The sequence below is a fragment of the Capsicum annuum genome, chromosome 2 (genome assembly GCF_002878395.1).
Source record: "Capsicum annuum cultivar UCD-10X-F1 chromosome 2, UCD10Xv1.1, whole genome shotgun sequence".
In the NCBI taxonomy this organism is placed as follows: Eukaryota; Viridiplantae; Streptophyta; class Magnoliopsida; order Solanales; family Solanaceae; genus Capsicum; species Capsicum annuum.
In genome coordinates, this window is record NC_061112.1 from 151,559,786 (window position 1) to 151,579,015 (window position 19,230).

A 19,230-nucleotide genomic window follows, 5' to 3' on the forward strand; every position below is an offset into this window, starting at 1 on the left:
TTCAAATAAACAAATTGATTCTGCTGCTCATTTGAAATTCACAAGTATTTTTTATATATTGTGGAAAAGGAGCATCTGCTAAGGAATAAACAGATCAAAGAACCAGACAATACCAAAAATGTTAACAGATATAAGCTTACTGAACTACTCGCATCCAGAAAGAGAAATATAATTCTCTTAAGATGCTCGTAAAGATATCAGCCTATCATGTCTCTGAACACCAAAAGCCACTCCTTAACTAATATCTTCTTCATCCTGGAAGCTCAAATTCAATGTTTGTAACTTGAAGCCAGAACCTTGTATTGTTTCAACCAAACTGGAAGCCACCCCTGTAGCTTGTATCGTCGTTTGCTTTGTTAACTGCATCAAAATAAAAAAGAGTTTAACACTGAACCAAGGATATACCATGTTTCATTTCTTGGTTCTTCAATGCCTTATTGAACTTCTTAAATGCTTATTATATTCGTTTGTAACAGTATGTCTAGAGGAAAATTTTCTCCGAGTTTAGTTATATAGGGTAGGTGTTATCACATAATTCACCACAATACTGATTCTCTCCCCCTTTTTTAATCATCAAACAGAACGATGATTTCTCCTGATTTTTGACAACAACGGAGTTCTCCCTTACCATGAGCCCTCACCTCATCAGTTTTCTATGCTCTTATACTGTATAACCAGATCAAACGAATTCATAATTACTGGTAAAGAACTGTACATTGAAGCCTTATGGCATAATGTGATAGGAAGGAGTCCAAATAGGATATGCCCTCATTACACTTGTAAAACAGACATTCATCATGTGTTCTAGAAACACATCCAACAACATAAAACCAAGATGTGCCTGACCATCAAAATCTTGTTGGCTTCAGAATTAGATGACAAAGATCCTAGACACGCACATATCCTTTCCGGCTCTCTACTCCGCAATGAGGTTCTAATAGCCATGCCACCAGGATACTAATCTAAACTGAAGGCAATGAGCAGAAATATGGTACTCAGGTTCGAATTCTGATGGAAATATATGGTAATTTTACCTTCCACATTTATACGCTTGATCTATGTTGTCAATCAAATTCTTACTCTTTTTGGACTGTATGTAGTTTCTAAGCTAGGGAAAACAGCAGCCTCAAAAGATAGCCAATGTCGGATTTTCTACAGAATATTTTGAAGACTAAAATGTGATAAGTACTTTAACAGCCTTTTTTCACAAATAATTTTATCCAGTTACTTTTGACGAAGAAATGAGAACTTTCCTTTTTCCCTCGACAAGTATTATAAAAGGATATTGCTCATTTAGATAGACTACCACTATCATTTCTAGAGAAGCTCCAAACACAAAAAGAGAGCACAAGATGGTCCACTATGTTGCATAGTGAATCTATGAAATCCATAAGGAACCTAAAGCATGCTTCAGTGATTTATTACTTTAATGCAGTATCTCCAAGGTGCATTATGCACTGATCAAGATGTCAATTTTCTACAGAAATTTTTCCTGTAACAGAATATGCTACTGTTAATAAGTCAATGTAAGAGGAGCACTATATATGTGAATCACCTCGACACTTGCAATGCCCTCGACAACTTGAACTTTGCGACCTGTAATGCCTTCTATATCCTGTAAACATATGGACAAAGAATAAAGGTCAAACTACAGCTACTTTTAAAAAATAGCTTAAATCCCTCAGAAAACTCAGAACGGTTTGCTTCCTCTAATTTGTCCTTTAAAGTGTAAGAACCCCATGTTGTTTATTTCCCTCTACGCAGTAGTAACGAGTCTTTCTGGTGTTCACCAAGTACCATTAAATTATAGAGAAAAGAAATATTCAGAGTCTCCTGCAACTTCCACTATATTATATCTTAAATGCACAGACAGCTAAAGTCTTTTGCCAAAGCATGGACAAAATGGCATGTACAACAGTACAAGAACAAGTTTTGAACATAACATACTGAATTTACCTCTAAAGCGTTAGTCACAGAAGTAATAGCAGCTTCATTCATTGTTCCTTCTGCCTGTGATAAGAAGGGTATAAAGTCAGTTTACCATTCACAGAAAGTCCATAAGTTTAATAAGGGATACAGACAACTAAATATTTAAAAGAAAAATAAAACAAAACTAGCATATTGAAACACTTCTCATTCTTCTAGACAGTATTACACAATATATTAACTAAACCTCAGTCCCAAACTAGCTGGAGTTGGGATATATAAAACATGTATATGCATTCTTATCTGGACCCATTTCATATCAATATGAACACACCTAAGTACCAGTACTACCAGAATTCTTCATAAATTTACTTTTCTTACCCTGAGCATTTACCTAATCCTCCTCTTTTACCCGAACTTAGCTAATTCACATAGTTAAGTTTTTTTGACAAAATTAGACACTTCACAAGAACCAATTTCTTACCTATATGAGCAGAGACTGAAATTCATTACTACGAGATTAACTATCCCTACACTAGGCATCAACCTACTGCAACCCTCCTCTCTTTAATCCGAAATATTCACACTGGTTGAATTTTTTTGACAAAACAAGACACTTCAAGAGAACTCATTTCATGCCAGCATGAGCACGACTAAAATCCATTACTATGAGATTAACTATTCCTACACTAGGCATCAACTCAACCCATCTCACATCAACCCGAAAAGTTCATATTGTTTTTTTTTTTTTTTGACAAAATTAGCCACTTCAAAAGAACCAAATTTGCATCAACACTAAAATTCAAGACTAAAATTCATTACTACACTAAGCATCAACCTACTGCAACTCTCCTCACTTTAACCCCAAAAATTAACACTGGTTGAGTTTTTCGACAAAACACAAGAACCATTTTCATACCAATATGAGCATAACTGAAATACATTACTACACTAAGCATCAACCTACTGCAAGTATGCAACCCTCCTCACTTTAATCCAAAAAATTCACATAGAAGAACCCATTTTCATACCTCCATATTTTAACCCAAAGAATTCACATGGGTTTATTTTTTGACAAAATTAGAAACTTTAGTAAAATAGGAAAGAATCTCTTCACCTGAAAGAACATGGTAAGAACATCAGAAGGGGAGACGGGAACAGAAACAGTCTGACCAGAGGTAGAGGTCGGAGCAGCAGAAGCTTCAGCTTCTTCTTCTTCAACAGCAGTAGTAGTACCATCTTCCTCAGTTGACGACCATAACCTAGTACTACTACTTCTCAGAGGGACCTTAGCTTTCACCAAACTTGCCGAGCAAGCATAACCATCGAAAATGCCCCTGTTACTTTGAAATCGAAGGAATTGAACTGGGAAAAACTGGGGAGTTACAATAGATGAACAGGAATGGGGAATTTGAGAATCAGATTTTGCTCTGCAAATGGAAAATGCTGAGACGCTCGCCATTTTTTTTTCTATTACTACTTCTTATCCAAAAGCCAAAGCACAAAATGGAAGAGACAATGGATATTTGGGACAAAATAATGCAATCCTCAGTAAATTTTGAATACACTTGGGGCTGCCAAAATATTATTATTTCCTCCATTCCATTTTAAATCTACATATAAATATAATAAAAATGATTTATTAAATCATTTTTATGAATTAGATATACTTAAAAGATTGAGTTATATTGCAAAAATATTTTTTAAAATATAGTAAAGAATAATTGATAGTTTTGGTTTTAATTTTTTTAAAAATATATAGTACTTATTATAAATATTATATATATATATATTACTTTTTTGAGCTAAAATTTGGAAGAAGGAATGACAATTTCTCCAATATTACTCATCCACTATAACACTTTTTTTTACCTTATTTAACAAAACAGAGATTAAACTGAAAAAGAATCCAAAATTTTAAGCTCCTCTCTTAATTTCCATGCAGTTCGTACTTTGTAGACAGTCTTTTAATTAGTGTAAACTACAACCCTTTAGTTAAATAGAAAAAGTTAAAATGTAATACAGTAATTGTATTAAAATTAGATTTCAATCTTATGGTCATTTGGTCTCAATAATAAATGACTGAATTATAACAAGAATCTTGTAACAGTAGACAAATTACTTGCAAGCAAATCCTGTGGATAAATTTCCTTTCACATAATTTCAAGTGTGTTGAAAAGGCAATCCAGAAGAGGCTTATTTGGCACATGGCCAACAGTACCTGTAGACTGATCTCAAAGTGCAAGAATATTACTGTTAAGAGGAAAACTGGCACTTGGACCAACTAATTTTCATTGCGAGACGAGTGAATAATTGATTCGAACACGCCCCTAAACAGAACAGAAACTTTCTCCAATCCAGATACATAATTACGTTTAATGAAACATAGTTCAGATCATATATCTACAAGGAACAGGGTGTGGTTTAAGAACACAGAAAGGTGCGTCGGTCTTGGGGATCATTCATCCTTCCCAAAATCCCAACTAGTAGAGGTAGTTGGTGACTTCACATAATTAAGTTATTTCATGTCACATTCCACTTGAAATTCACCATCTGCAAGAAATTTTCTCATCAGATTTCCTGGCGAAAAGGGAGATTTAATAAAGCAAAAGACACAAAGGGCCACAAGAAAAAGACCCTTACTCTTGAGATACACAGCTAAATTTGCCTGGGCATCGGCTTCAGTGTTGAATTCCTGACATGTGAAACAAGTCAAGCCTCGGAATGGGATGAAAAGATTAGCTTTTAATGACTGAAAGAAAGGAACAATTATGTGCATATAGTGAATATGTATAGGTAAAATAATTGAACTCTTCATGCAGAGAAATGCAGAAACAAAGTGAAATTAAGACTGGAGAAACATGATTATTCACTTGTAGCAACAAGATGATGAAACCAATTTCATAGAGAAACTCTATATTGCATAAATTAAATGCCACATTCAATCACTCACCAGCCACCACTTGCACCTTTTTTTTTTTTTTTGTGAAACTGATAAATTACCACCACTTGCACATTTTTTGGTCACAGGGGACCACCATACACACACTATTGCATTTTTCATCACAGAAATAACATGCAAATGCAAGATAAAATGGACTTCGAAAATCAAAATTCTGATAGACAAGCTCAGTAAGCTCCGGATTAGCAAAAGGGGAAAGTTGGTCATACTCTTTCCATATGGTTGATTTGGAATGACATAAACTGATCTTTAAGCTCTTTGACAATCTTGGATAGCTCAGCCATGTTCTGATTCTTACATTTCCAGATTCCTTGAGTCTGTTCCATGACAGAAATTTGTAAAGAGTGAGAGATCAGACCAGAGGCAGCTCCAGCCAAAACACAAATACTGAATGCAATATAAATAGCACTGCAAGAACACATATGATCTCAGCAAAAGTTCACACATATTGCAAGGGGAAGAATAGCTTCACATTTGAACTGGTTTGGGTGTTTCTTAGGATGGAGTGGTAAGGTACCATCAAGAAGGCAAGCTTAAAATCGAATGCTATAGGTATTCAGTCACTGGTTTGGGTTTATACTCACTCATAAACCAGTCACTGCAAAATGGCTTAGGTATTCAGCAAAGCAATCAAATTAATGCCAAATAAAGGCTACATAAAATAAGTTTTTTGAATTAATTGTTAACCTACACCATTAAGGGATGTTGAGAAGCAAGTTTCTCAAAGACAATGCGGGGATCCAAACTGCTTGCCTACTGCTGCTCATTCTTCTACACCACATCATCTATTAGCTCGGTCAGTTTTATAATAACCGAGAAATCCCCAAGAGCTGATGACACATAATTCAAAACTTGGTGGATAATACTTGCTTTTCCTATTTCTTTTTAAATTCTTCCTTTGATCATTTCTCTCTCTTCTTCACATAAAACCCTAAGTGTTTCATCATTTCTAGTTTTTACGTAGCTAACCTAACCGACTTTGACTCCGCAAAAGAAAAAAGCAATATGCAGAATCACATTAAAACTCAAAACCTTATTCTGACTGCACTTTGAAATGATCTTGTACTCCTTAACATACCCAATCATATTCATCTATGCTAAGATGATACTACAGCTACTCCTCAATCCCAGGATAATTATGGACAAATTAGGATAATAATACCATAATTCATCAATAGAGATCAAGTTTCTCAGCATTTAAAATGGTCTACATTCTGGGGCATCTTGGTGTAGCGCGGTGTTTATGAGTATGTCTCAGACACTCTCATTGGCAAACATATCACTGGAAAAAGCTCTTCAGCAAATGCTTTATCGCTCACTGGTTTCAACAAATTACCAAAGATATTTGATAGGATATTAAAAGTGAGAAAGCAGAAATACTCGACTAATATTCTGAAGGCAAATGAAAAATAAAACAAAATAGAAAAGCAGAAGTAAGAAGAAAGAGAAAGAAGACCTGCATGCAGACAAGTTTTGAGTCGCCCTTAACTTTTATGTGTTTGAAACCTTTCTCAAGAGCATACTTTAGCCCTAAGATTAAGCCTCTGTATTCAGCAACGTTGTTAGTTGCCACACCCACACCTTCACGCAACCGGAAAACCTATAGACAAGAATTACAAGTCTAAACCTGTAAATTTGTGGTGACAAACCACATCTTCTAAATGGATAGGGAGCATACCATACTTCCATCTGCAGCACGCAGCACAGCGCCAGCACCAGCTGGTCCAGGATTCCCCTTTGAAGCCCCATCAAACTCAATAATGCATGAACACTGCATGTAGGAGGGCTGAAGGTATCAATTTACAAAATGTTCCTCCCAGTAGAAGCAAAACCACATAAAGGTGGTAGACATAATATCATGACTTGGAACTAAAGTGCCAACAGAATTAATACACTACAAAATGCCTCAAAACATAAGTTTAACAAGAATCTTTTTTGTAGCACATAAGAACATAGTCCAAATAGAATTTTTTATGTAGTCTATTTAATCAAGTAGATATAATCTTGTATATTCTGTTCGGGATAAGTAATCGTGAAAGTTATTCCAACAAACAATTTCTTTTCCCTGTGTTCTTTTGAGCTCCTAATGGGGCAGTATGCTTCAAAGACATTTTCATTCTAAAATAAACTTATTACAAGTTATGTTGCGCAGACTCTTCAAAATATCGATGGGTGCATGTCGTATCCTTCAAAGTAGTGCCTTTTTGGAGGATCCAACATGGGTGCAACACTATTTTTTGAGAATCCGAGCAACATAGATTACAACTTTACAAGTAAATTTTCCACCAATCTTCCAACTTCGGACTTTTACGCAACTTAACCTGCAAAGTTGCAGTTGTTCCTTCATAGTTTGATTTAGGAGTCACTTGGACCCCTAGGTTCAGCGGTTGTCGAATCAGGACTTTTCATCTTATAGACAAAGAATTTTCTCTAGCTCTCAAATTATATTGAGCTGTTAACCTTTTATTTTCCAAATTAGCTCCAATAAGCATCACTTTCCTCGCTAGCTTTGCCCATCAGCAGCAAAATGTCAAAATTTATGAGCAAACCCTTTTCAAGGCTAACACCACCCACCAAATCCCCCCCACCGCCCACCCCAAACCCTATTCAGAATGCCAACATACAGATAGAGCAGACAATGACAAGAATTTAACATATTGATACAAGGAATTGCTAGGCAAGAAAATTAACTTACACAATATGACGAAATAGGCGGAACTTCTAGGAAATTGTCCAATTTGGCGTGTTTTTGCTGACCAGCAGCTGAAAACGAAGGAGATGCCACCACCTCCACCTGAATTTAAGGAAAAAAAATCATGTGAATATCAAAGACACTACATACCATTTCATAATAGCAAGATTTTTTCACCCGCTGACTCAATTTAAATCAGAAAACTATTAAACAAAATGAAGGACCAACAAATTATCATAAGGCAAAGACAAGATTAACTAAACATTGTGAGTTGAACCATCAATAAAATCGAGTTCTTAAGATAATATATCAGTTTTATACTAAAAATGATAAAATGTAAACCATAACTTTACTGCTAGAAGCAACTATATCTAGCAAAAAGACTTATCCTCAACATCTATTCGGTTACTGGATGTGTGGACTGACTAGAGGGGATAGAGTTCGGAATGAGACTATCCGGGAGAAGGTTGGTGTGACTTCAGTGGAGTGCAAGATGCGGGAAGCACGATTGAGATGGTTCGGACACGTGAAGAGGAGGGGCATGGATGCCCCGGTCCGTAGGTGTGAGAAGCTAGCGTTGGATGGTTTTAGGCGGGGTAGGGGTAGGCCAAAGAAGTACTGGGGTGAGGTGATTAGGCGGGACATGGAACAGTTACAGCTCACCGAGGACATGACCCTAGATAGGAAGGTCTGGAAGACGCGAATTACGGTAGAGGATTAGGGCCAGTTTGGGTCGCTAGTGTAGGGAATTACTTGGTGGGGGTTTTATTCCTGTTATGATTCCGTGTTCCGTGTTCCATGTTTTATTACGAATCTGTGTGCTTCCCTCTGCCTTCCTCTGCTTTCCTCTGTTTTATAATACTTATGGGTGCCGTATTTATGTTATGTAATCTGCTTCTGTGCTTTACTATGTGTTTGTGTGGTATCTCGTGCCTTGAGCTGGGGGTCTTTCGGAAACAGCCTTTCTACTTCATCAGAGGTAGAGGTATGGACTGCGTACATCTTACCCCCCCAGACCCCACTAGGTGGGAATACACTGGGTTTGTTGTTGTTGTTGTTGTTGTTGTCTACTTCACAACATATTAATGCTTTCAGTAAGTGATGATACAGTAGTTTTGATAACTGAAGCTGAGCTTAAAAGAAAGTATATCAGTTATGAACCTTTCAAGAAAGACAACCCCATCTAATCAATGTAAGAATAACCTGGATTGACCATTAAGAGATTACCTGCATCCTCTTTTCTTGAAAATTCTTCCCGGTAATTTTATCTTTCGAAGAGCCAGGTTGCTGCAAAAAAAGGGGAAAACTCAAAATCTGCATGCATGAAATGGTCCACAATGTAAATATTTACTTATTTCAATGATCAGATGAAAGTGAAGCAAAGAGGAAGAATGAGATGGAAATCATGTCAAAGCAACCAATAACAGTTGCATTCATTATTACAAATGTCCATTTTCTTTGACAAAAGGAGCTACATGGGAACACCAGTGCCATGCGAAAGAAGAATCATCATATCTAGGCAAAAGACATACACCTAAAGACATAAAAATCCACCAAATGGAGTGGACACAACATGTTTATCACTATCACTTATCAAATACAGCATGTGAATCACTCCTACTCAATTGCCGAAACCATAGATGGAAGATCAAAAGAAGGATTAGTTCAGCCCGACCGAGAAGAATCATGCAGTCAGTCAAGGTTAGCAGCACACTACTATGTGTCTAAACCATGATACCAAAAGGATAGGTATGGAACTTAAGAAGTCAGACATTTTAGCATCCACACTAGCCAAAATTAGACCCAACTATCATCAAACAGTTAAAAACAACACTGTCAAATGGATAAATGAATCACATTAACTGCGAGTTCATTAACAGTAAAGGCATCAACATTCTAACCCGAAAAGGGCATGGCATGAGTATCCCAAAGAGATCATCTCGAACATCACTGAAATCCATAGAATACATTGCATTTTTGAGTCCATGAGAAGCCAAATACTCTTCAGATTGCTTAGCCAGGTGATAGCCTTTATAAACACTTATAGCTGGTTCACCAACCTGAAAAATCAGAAAACAGATACCTTTCAATACTATTACCTGTACTCAATCAATCAAGCTTCAACCTTTACACAAAAGGTAAAGTAAACATACAGAAGATCGTAGCAGCGCCTGTAAATCACTCAGATTCTTATAGACCGCGATCACATCCCCTTTACGGACAACATAAAAAGCATCCTTTTCGTCCCCCATCTATGTTTCAAATTCCTCAAGTTACTCCACCACTGTATCAACACAAGCAAAGAGTATATTACCTACAGAAAAACAAATACAATTCCAAATTCTACTCCAAACAACTCAATTCCGCTCACTGAACAAATTTACAGACTACATATTACCCTTGCATGTATGATCAGTGTACTTAATACAGTACAAATGATACTCAATTACTATATAATTTAGGGCTTTTTTTGTATTTTTTTTTTTAGTTAAAAACCGTATTTTAGGCACGAAATAAAAGAATTAGGGTTTCCGAGAACGTGTAGAAAAGAGAAAGAAATACAATTCTTACCGACTAGAGGAGGAGGAGAGACAAGTGTAACGGAGTTTCTGTCAGTTTCGTTAGTCCCGACTAACCTGTCAGCTGGTTTTCACCCGACCCGAAAATGCATGTTTGGGCTGCTTCGCGGGATTTGGGGCACGTGTCTTTCCGGTCCAATAAATAAATATTAGAGCGTTTTACTTCACACAAATTTATGGAGAAAAAAAAAAAAAAAATTGGAATTTAATGCTTAGAAATTAGGGATAAAAATGTAATTTTGAAAGCCTCTCTCATAAGTCAAAATTTAATGTTTAATTATATAGCATGTCATTCGGAGAATTGTTATTTACATACAGCCTTTCCTATACAGTTGTGTTATACTTGAGCAGACACATTTAATTACACTTAGTTAATTAGGTGGAACTCAACATCATACTAAACAAGTAGATTTTACTCGTTTATAATGTTCAATTGGAAAAGCTTCCCCATCAAAAGAAAAATTATTTAAATAATGTTTCAAAATATAGTGATTGCTTTCATATACGCATACTTATAATTTTCTGTGATTTAATGTCCAATAGGGTAATAATGTGCCAGTGGGACATAGAGTAGCTGTGTAATTGTGATGCTTATCTTAGTTCATAGTGAAGCAGCAGACTCAAAACTCACTTGTAAGCCAACTAATTTTAACTTGTCATACTGGACAACAGTACAAGTTACGCAGAGGTTTCAATGTGCTAGAACACTACTTTAAAGGAAGAAACCTGCCACTTGTCCCCCAACCAATTTTCTTTGCAAATCAGGTTACAGCAAAAGCTACTCCAATCTGGATACATAATTAGGTTGAATGCACATAATTCAGATCATATATCTACATGTTACAAGACATGGTTTTAGACCACTGAAAAACCATTGCATCGTCTGTCTAGAGGGGTCATTCATCCTTCCAAAAATCTCAACAAGTTGAGGTAGTTGGTCAACATTATTAAGTTATCATGTCACATTCCACTTGAATTTCGCCATCTGCAAGAAAAGTAAAAGTTTCTCGTCAGATTTCTTACAGGAAAAGATAATTTATTTAAGCACAAGAGAAAGACCCTTACTCTTGAGATAAACAGCTAAATTTGCCTGCGCATCGGCTTCAGTGTTGGATTCCTGATATGTTAAACAAGTAAAGCCCTCGGAATCGGATGAAAAGATAGCTTTTAATGACTTAGAAGAAAGGAACAATTATTTGTATAGTAAATATGTAGCAAGTAAAATCCTGAACTCTTCATGAAGAGGAATGCAGAACAAAGTGAAAATGATAGACTGGGGAAACATAATTATTCACTTCTAGCAACAAGGTGATAATGCCAATTTCATGGAGCTCATAAGCAAGAAAGAGAAACTCTATATTGCATAAATTAAACATGAAATTCAAGCTCCCGTTTGGTCACAGGGGAGAAATACACACATAATTCCATTTTTATCACAAAAATAACATGCAGATGCAAAGATATAGTGACTTAGAAAATCTAAATTCTGATAGAGAAGCTCAGTAAGCTCTGAATTAGCAAATGGGAGAAGTTGGCCATACTCTGTCCATATGGTTGATTTGGAATGACATAAACTGATCTTTAAGCTCTTTGACAATCTTGGATAGCTCAGCCATATTCTGGTTCTTACATTTCCAGATTCCTTGAGTCTGTTCCATGATAGAAATTAGTAAAGAATGAGGGATCGGCCCAGAAGCACTTCCAGCAAAAACTTACACTAAATGCAATATAATAAAATAGCACTGCAAGAGCACATATGATCTCCGCAAAAGATCACATAAGTTGCAAGGGGAAGAATAGCTTCACTTTTGAACTGATTTAGGTGTCTCTTAGGATGGAGTGGGTGAGGTATCATCATGAAGACAATCTTATACCGACCCATTATTTCTATAGAAGTAGGTAGCCTGAATATGTCTCAAATCTGTAGTCTTTATACTCAATCCTAAACCTGTCCTGTAAAATGTCTTAGGTATTCTGCAACAATCAAATAAAAACCAAAATACAAGATACGCAAAATTAAGTTTCTTAAAATAATTGTTAACCTACACCTTTATTCTCTGGCATTCAAATTGGGATGTTGAGAAGCAAGATCGCAACAATGTGGAGAGCCATATTGCTCGCTTGCTGCTGCTCATCTTCTACGCCACAGCATCTATTTAGTTACATTCAGGCAATTGATCTATTCTTTTTCTTTTAATTACTTTTTAATATCTTTTAAGGTAGTTTCCAATGCTTTACCACTTTCCTAATGAACAAAGAGGCCGTCCACCGTACGAACCTTCATTTAGTTTGTACCTAATGTAACTGCCAGCTTCCTCTTCTTTTCATCATTCTCTTTCCATGTACATTGCTTTAATTTAGATGCCAGACTACATCTCATTTTGGTACTTGTACATATATTAAATTATGGTCTATAGTCTAGAATGCCTATTACTTTGTGCACAATTTCCACTTCTAATTTAATTTTGATGCTTTTTTCTCGTGTTATATATGATCATATTCATGGATGCTGCAATGATAAAAGTGGTGTCACAAGCATGAGCATTGAAATACTACTTTTTTTCTATTTGTCAAATTTCAAATGGGCTTAATTTTGAGCTCAACCATCAAGTCTCTTACAAAGTGTCACATTCATGAATCTTTTACTGAATTAATTTTTCTTTTGTTACTCAAAAACAATAACAAGATACCCAGTGTAATCCCACAAGTAGAGTCTAGAAAGGGTAGAGTGTACGCAAACCTTACCCCTACCTTGTGGAGGTAGAGAGGTTGTTTCAGAAATACAAGATAGATTTGGATGCTATCTTTTGTTACTCCACCATTTTTCAATAATTTTATGTGATTATGCAAAATCTTATTCTAGATTTTGTGGAGGCAAACTCTTGAGTCTAAAGGGTTCAGGGTGAGCAGAAGCAAGACAGAGTATGTGGAATGCAAGTTTAATGACGTGAGGCAGGAGAATGAGGTAGTAGTGAAGCTGGAATCACAGGAGGTATGTAAGAGGGATAGTTTCAAGTATCTCGGGTCCGTGATCTAGAGTAACGGTGAGATTGACGAGGATGTCTCGCACCGTATTGGGGCGGGATGGATGAAGTGGAAGCTCGCGTCGGGGGTGTTGTGTGATAAGAAGGTGCCGCCCAAGCTGAAAGGCAAATTCTACAGGGTGGTAGTCCGTCCGGCCATGTTGTATGGAGCGTTGGCCAGTTAAGAACTCCCACATCCAAAAAATGAAGGTGGCAGAAATGCGGATGTTGCGCTGGATGTGTGGGCTGACCAGAGGGGATAAAGTTCGGAATGAGACTATCCGGGAGAAGGTTGGTGTGACTCCAGTGGAGTGCAAGATGCGGGTAGCCCGATTGAGATGGTTCGGACACGTGAAGAGGAGAGGCATGGATGCCCCGGTTCATAGGTGTGAGAGGCTAGCGTTGGATGGTTTTAGGCGGGGTAGGGGTAGGCCGAAGAAGTACTGGGGTAAGGTGATTAGGCGGGACATGGAGTAGTTACAGCTCACCGAGGACATGACCCTAGATAGGAAGGTCTGGAGGACGCGAATTAGGGCAGAAGACTAGGGCCGGTTTGGATCGCTAGTGTAGGGAATTACTTGGTGGGGGTTTTATTCTTGTTATGATTCCGTGTTCCATGTTTTATTACGAATCTGTGTGCTTTCCTCGGTTTTCTAATACTTATGGGTGCCGTATTTATGTTATGTAATCTAGTTCTGTGCTGTACTATGAGTTTGTGTGGTATCTCGTGACTTGAGCCGGGGGTCTATCGGAAACAGCCTTTCTACTTCTTTAGAGGTAGAGGTATGGACTGCGTACATCTTACCCCCCAGACCCCACTAGGTGGGAATACACTGGGTTTGTTGTTGTTGTTGTTGTTATTCTAGATAATTTGAGATACACGTGCAACACGTGTCCAAAACTAATTAGTTAAAAACAGTGTCCCATTATTTGGAATAGTTGGTGCAGAGGGTTTAATGAGTACGTTTCTGAAACTCTCAATGGCTAGCACATCATGTGAAAAAGCTATTCCACAATTGCTTTAGAACTCAGTGGCTTCAACAAATTAGCAAAGATAAATTTGACAGGATATTTAAAGTGAGAAGGCGGAAAATTTGACAAATTTGCTAAAGGGAAAATGAAAATAAAACAAAAACAAAAAAGCAGAAGTCCAAAAAAAAAAAAAGAGAAAAGAACACCTGCATGCAGACAAGTTTTGAGTCGCCCTTAACTTTAATGTGTTTGAAACCTTTCTCAAGAGCATATCTTAGCCCTAAGATTACGCCTCTGTATTCAGCAACATTGTTAGTTGCCACACCCACACCTTCACGCAACCGGAAAACCTACATAAAAGAATTACAAGTCAAACACCCATAAATTTGTGGTGACAAACCACTCTTTCTATATGGATAGGGAGCATACCATACTTCCATCTGCAGCACGTAACACAGCCCCAGCACCAGCTAGACCAGGATTCCCTTTTGAAGCCCCATCAAACTCAAGAATGCATGAACACTGCATGTAAGGGGACTGAAGGAATCTATTACAAAAATGTTCCTCCGAGCTTCAAGCATAGATCACATAAAGAGCAGCACTTAAAACAAAACAGGACGCTCATCATATTACAAGAGAGTCACGCTAACCTCTTTGGCAAAAATAAGACCAACTTGACTAATCAATGTCTTATCCATGTCAATAAAGACACGCTTATCATGACTTGGAACTGAAGTGCCACAAAATTGATACCCTATACAATGGCTCAAAACATAAGTGCCAGAATAATTATGCATTGTATCTCCAATTCTTAGTGACTCATGACTTGCGACATCAGTTCCTGAGAATTATCATATATTGCTATTTATGCTACACACTACCTGTTTTAGAATTTTCTTAACTGTTATTTGCCATGTGTTTGAAGAATTATTTATTGTTGGTTCACTCAACAATTGACGTTGGGTGGTTTTGGTTGTGACAGGCTAACACCATCCACCACCCCCTCCCTAAGAATATCAGCATACAGTTAAAACAAACAGTGAAAATATTTGCACATACATACTGATACAAAAATGAACTTACAGAATATGAAGCAAGTGGAGGAACATCTAGGAAATTGTCTAATTTGGCATGTTTTTGCTGACCAGCAGCTGCAAACGAAGGAGATGCCACCACCTCCAGCTGAATGAAGCAATAAAACAAAGTGAACATCAAAGATACCATGCATAACTTGTCATAATATCAAAACTTCTTCACATGTTGACTCAATTTAAATTTAGAAATATGTTAATTACATCTGGCAAATGCAGCCAGAGATCAACAAACACCAGCAAGACGGAGGAGCAAACAAATTCTCATAAGCCCAATACAAGATTAACTAGAACTTTTGAGTTGAACCAGCAATAAAATTTGAGTTTTTTATGACCCAAACAGAGTCACTTTTACACAAACGACAAATGCAAACCATAATTTCAATGCTAGAAGCAACTACATCAAGCAAAAAGACTTATCCTCGACATTTATTTCGCTACTCATTTTATTTTTTTTGAGAAAGAATTTCGCTACTTATTCTACTTAAAGAATTATCGAAGAAACCACCATCACTAGGCCAGACAATTAGTTTCTTATTCCAAGGAAAGCACAAGCATAATAATAGACAACGTGTACAAAATTTTCATCCCATCATAGTGCAGTAACTGATGATATAGTTACTTTGACGACTGAAGCTAGGTCTAAAGGAAACCATATTGGTTATGATTTTCAAGAACAACATGCCCCATTTAATCAATGATAAAATAATCTGGATTGAGCATTAAGAGATAAATAACCTGCATCCTCTTTTCCTGAAAATTCTTCCCGAGCACTTTATCTTTCGAAGAGCCTGGTTGCTGCAAAAAGAAAAAAAGAAAAAAGTTAAAAGTCTCCATGCATGGAATGGTCCTTGATGTACAATTATAACTGGAAAAATATGCTTAATGTTTGTTTCTTTTCAAGGCACAAAATGTATTTTATACGATAGATTGCTGAATTTGACCACAAAACACACACACACACTCTTCAATGATTGTTAGCTTTTCAATAGTATTCATCTTGGTTTGCTCTCCTATCCAATGCAGCAATAAAACTATTTCCTTCCAGTCCTCCACCTTCCAATTTTATTTTCCTGTACATATAAATCTAACTCAACTTTCACTTCCCTTCTCATGCATCTTAACTCAAAGTTCTCATGTGGTAAAACTTTATCCAATCACATCAATTACATGTCATTCGCTCAAAAATCACCTTAAAAGATCATAGTTGGTTGCCTATAACATAATTGAAAGATCAGAAGAACGAGCATTAAGCCTGACCAAGAATGATCATGCAGTCAGTCAAGGTGGCGCAATACTATTATCCAAATCATAACAAAAGGATTGATATAAATCTAAAAGAACCAGACAATTATGGCATCCACATTAGCCAAAATTTGACCCAACTATCATCAAGTAGTTATGACAACACTATTAAATAGATAAGACAACTATGTCTAGTGCCAGTTCAATAACAGTAGAATGACCAGCGTTCTAACCCGAAATGGGCATGGAATAAGGGTCCCAAAAAGATCATCTCGGACATCGCTGAAATCCATAGAATACATTGCATTCTTAAGTCCATGAGAGGCCAGATACTCTTCGGATTCCTTAGCCAAGCGATACCCTTTAAAAACACTTATTGCTGGTTCTCCAACCTAAAAGATTAAAACAAAAAACGAAACACCAGATAATATAAGTAATCAATCAACCAAGCCTCAACCCGACACTAGGGGTGTTCATAGGTTTGGTTAAAAACCAAACCGAACCAGAAAGATTAAAAAAAACGACGTTTGGTTTGGTTTTAAATTTTTAAAAACCGATGCTATTTGGTTTGGTTATGGTTTTACTTTAAAAAAATCATGAAAATAACCAAACCGAACCGATAAATTATATATATATATATATATATATATATTATAATTATTTATATATGATTTATAAATAAAATATAAATATTTTATTAAATTTAATCTAAAACTAAATTTTACTCTATGTCTAGCCCAACCAATACTTTAGCCCAATTACCAACATGGGTTGTGGTGAAGTGGATGGAGCTGCTCCACCCTTAACCAGAGGTTGAGGGTTCGACCTTGGGTATGGAAAAAACTCTGTTGCAGATTGCTGACCTTTTTACGAAGGCTCAGTCGGCATCTCGATTTCGTTTTTTGTGTGACAAACTCTCAATGCTTATTGCTGTTGCATTGTGAGTTTGAGGGGGGATGTTAGCCCATATGTTATTGGGCCTTTAGTTTATGGACCTTTAGGTTATTGGCTATGTATATATAGCCTACTCTTGTTTTAGTTAGTTTTATGCTTTTCAGATTATATTGTAAACCTTAGCCTTTCTTCCCTTCAATAAAGTTCTATTAACATTAACCACTAACCGATCCAAACCAACCCCATGAACACCCCTACCCGGAACTAGTGGGGTTTGCTATGATGTATCTATTTTGCTATATTTCTTCATCATTGTTCAAAAGCTGGAATAACCAGACTAAACTCTTCTTAGACTAGAGCTACAACATACCAAACGATTAGAAAGAAGTTCAAATCCTGAGACAAAAAAACACTAGATGATTTTCCCATATGTCTTAGCCTTGGTAGATAGAGTCATCTGTTGCTGGCGGGAGGTGACACATATCACGCGGATTTAGTCGAGCACGTGTGTATTAAAAAAAATCCCCAAAAAGAGCTGTCCTTGGGCCAAAAGCAGCAAGTATTAAGCTTAGAAGGTAAAAAAGAAAACATACAGATGTTCGTAAGAGAGCCTGCAAATCGCTCAAGTTCTTATATACACCGATCACATCCCCTTTGCGTACCACATAAAATGCATCCTTTTCGTCTCCCATTTTTACGTTTGCAAGTTACACCAGCACTGCATCAATACCAAAATCAGAAATCGAACAACAACTAACCCAAAAATGTACAGTCTACATACTCAATATTATTTTAGGGCATTTTCCCCAATTTCGGGCACAGAGAAATCTAACTAGGATTTTGTGTTAAAAAAAAAATAGGGAAGAGTGAAAGGAAGGAAAATTAATTACCTAGAGGAAGATGAGTAGTTGGTGGGAAGGTGAAGAAGGAGCTTTAATGGAGTTTTGTCATGTCAGCAGCACATTCAGTTTTGGAAGTCGTGTACGTGTCAGTTGATTTTGATCCGAAACTTCATATTTGGGCTAATTGGTGGGATACGTACAAGGGCCTGAATTGGGCTCAATATTTCAAGAGGCCCGGCTTCTACAACACACTAGTATTTAATGGCCCAAATAACACAGCTATTTTGTTGTTGTTTTTTGAATTATTAAATTGTTCTTGTTATATTCATTTATCCAAGCACAACATTATGATAAAATTGAATAATGTAACCTTTTTAGTGTTAAATTAGAATTTACTTTCATATAAGATAAAATGAGATAAGTCAAATCATAACTCAAATTGCTTGGAATTTATGCATTTGAACAAATTCTTTAATTATTGAATTCTATTTTACTTTTTCAAAGGAAATTGGGGATAGGGGACTGGGAAATGGGAGAAGAGATTATAACGTGCGAATCGAATCTCACCAACAAAATGAAAGTTCAGGTATTTAACCAACTGAGCTATTCAACTTTCTTAAACTATTTATATATAATACAACTTACAGTCAAATTTTAAGCATAGACAGACGAGAACTCAAAGTCTAAAGTGTATAAAGTGTTCCTAACTCATGTTCTATGGAAAAAGTTGCTAATTTTGCCCTTCAAATAGGTTTAAATTTTTAAAACTTTGTTTTAAATGGACTGATTTTAAAATTTGAACTTATGGGTAGAAATTCTCTAAGGTCGTCAAACTTTATAAGTTGTGAAATATTATAACGCGAAAATATAGATTTGTGCCAAAAAAATAAAGATCAACATAAAAGTGTGGATGACCCAACTATTGAATAATATGAGGTGAATGTTAATATTTCAACTCCATGTGCTGAACATTGAGATTTGAGAAGTTGCTAAATTTGTTTATA

General features: G+C 36.4%; 3 protein-coding genes across 7 annotated transcripts; all 3 read right to left on the reverse strand.

The window, feature by feature from the left end:
• Window positions 1-6: 6 nt before the first annotated feature.
• LOC107860610 lies at window positions 7-3,601 on the reverse strand. Its single transcript, XM_016706017.2, has 4 exons — window positions 3,044-3,601; window positions 1,957-2,010; window positions 1,556-1,615; window positions 7-360 (listed from the first exon to the last, which is right to left on the reverse strand). Exons 1-4 carry the CDS (start codon window positions 3,386-3,388, stop codon window positions 235-237), a joined length of 585 nt encoding a protein of 194 aa, XP_016561503.1. The 5' UTR covers window positions 3,389-3,601; the 3' UTR covers window positions 7-234.
• Window positions 3,602-4,201: 600 nt separating this feature from the next.
• Window positions 4,202-10,437, reverse strand: LOC107860611. 4 transcript variants are annotated; one of them, XM_016706020.2, is made up of 10 exons: window positions 10,152-10,437; window positions 9,734-9,864; window positions 9,482-9,640; window positions 8,808-8,867; window positions 7,584-7,682; window positions 6,567-6,659; window positions 6,345-6,488; window positions 5,098-5,205; window positions 4,570-4,621; window positions 4,202-4,479 (listed from the first exon to the last, which is right to left on the reverse strand). In XM_016706020.2, the coding sequence occupies exons 2-10, from the start codon at window positions 9,830-9,832 to the stop codon at window positions 4,445-4,447; spliced, it is 849 nt and encodes a 282-aa protein (XP_016561506.1). In that variant the 5' UTR covers window positions 9,833-9,864; window positions 10,152-10,437; the 3' UTR covers window positions 4,202-4,444. The 4 variants fall into 4 exon arrangements, with proteins under 4 accessions (XP_016561506.1, XP_016561504.1, XP_047263527.1 ...); XM_016706018.2 differs by having other exon boundaries at window positions 6,567-6,674; window positions 10,152-10,314; XM_047407571.1 differs by lacking the exon at window positions 10,152-10,437 and adding an exon at window positions 9,979-10,144.
• A 349-nt stretch (window positions 10,438-10,786) lies between these two features.
• LOC107860612 lies at window positions 10,787-18,434 on the reverse strand. Of its 2 annotated transcripts, none has more exons than XM_016706024.2 (10): window positions 18,275-18,434; window positions 17,978-18,102; window positions 16,724-16,882; window positions 15,984-16,043; window positions 15,238-15,336; window positions 14,584-14,676; window positions 14,361-14,504; window positions 11,701-11,808; window positions 11,225-11,276; window positions 10,787-11,144 (listed from the first exon to the last, which is right to left on the reverse strand). In XM_016706024.2, the coding sequence occupies exons 2-10, from the start codon at window positions 18,074-18,076 to the stop codon at window positions 11,107-11,109; spliced, it is 852 nt and encodes a 283-aa protein (XP_016561510.1). In that variant the 5' UTR covers window positions 18,077-18,102; window positions 18,275-18,434; the 3' UTR covers window positions 10,787-11,106. The 2 variants fall into 2 exon arrangements, with proteins under 2 accessions (XP_016561510.1, XP_016561508.1); XM_016706022.2 differs by having other exon boundaries at window positions 14,584-14,691.
• Window positions 18,435-19,230: the final 796 nt, after the last annotated feature.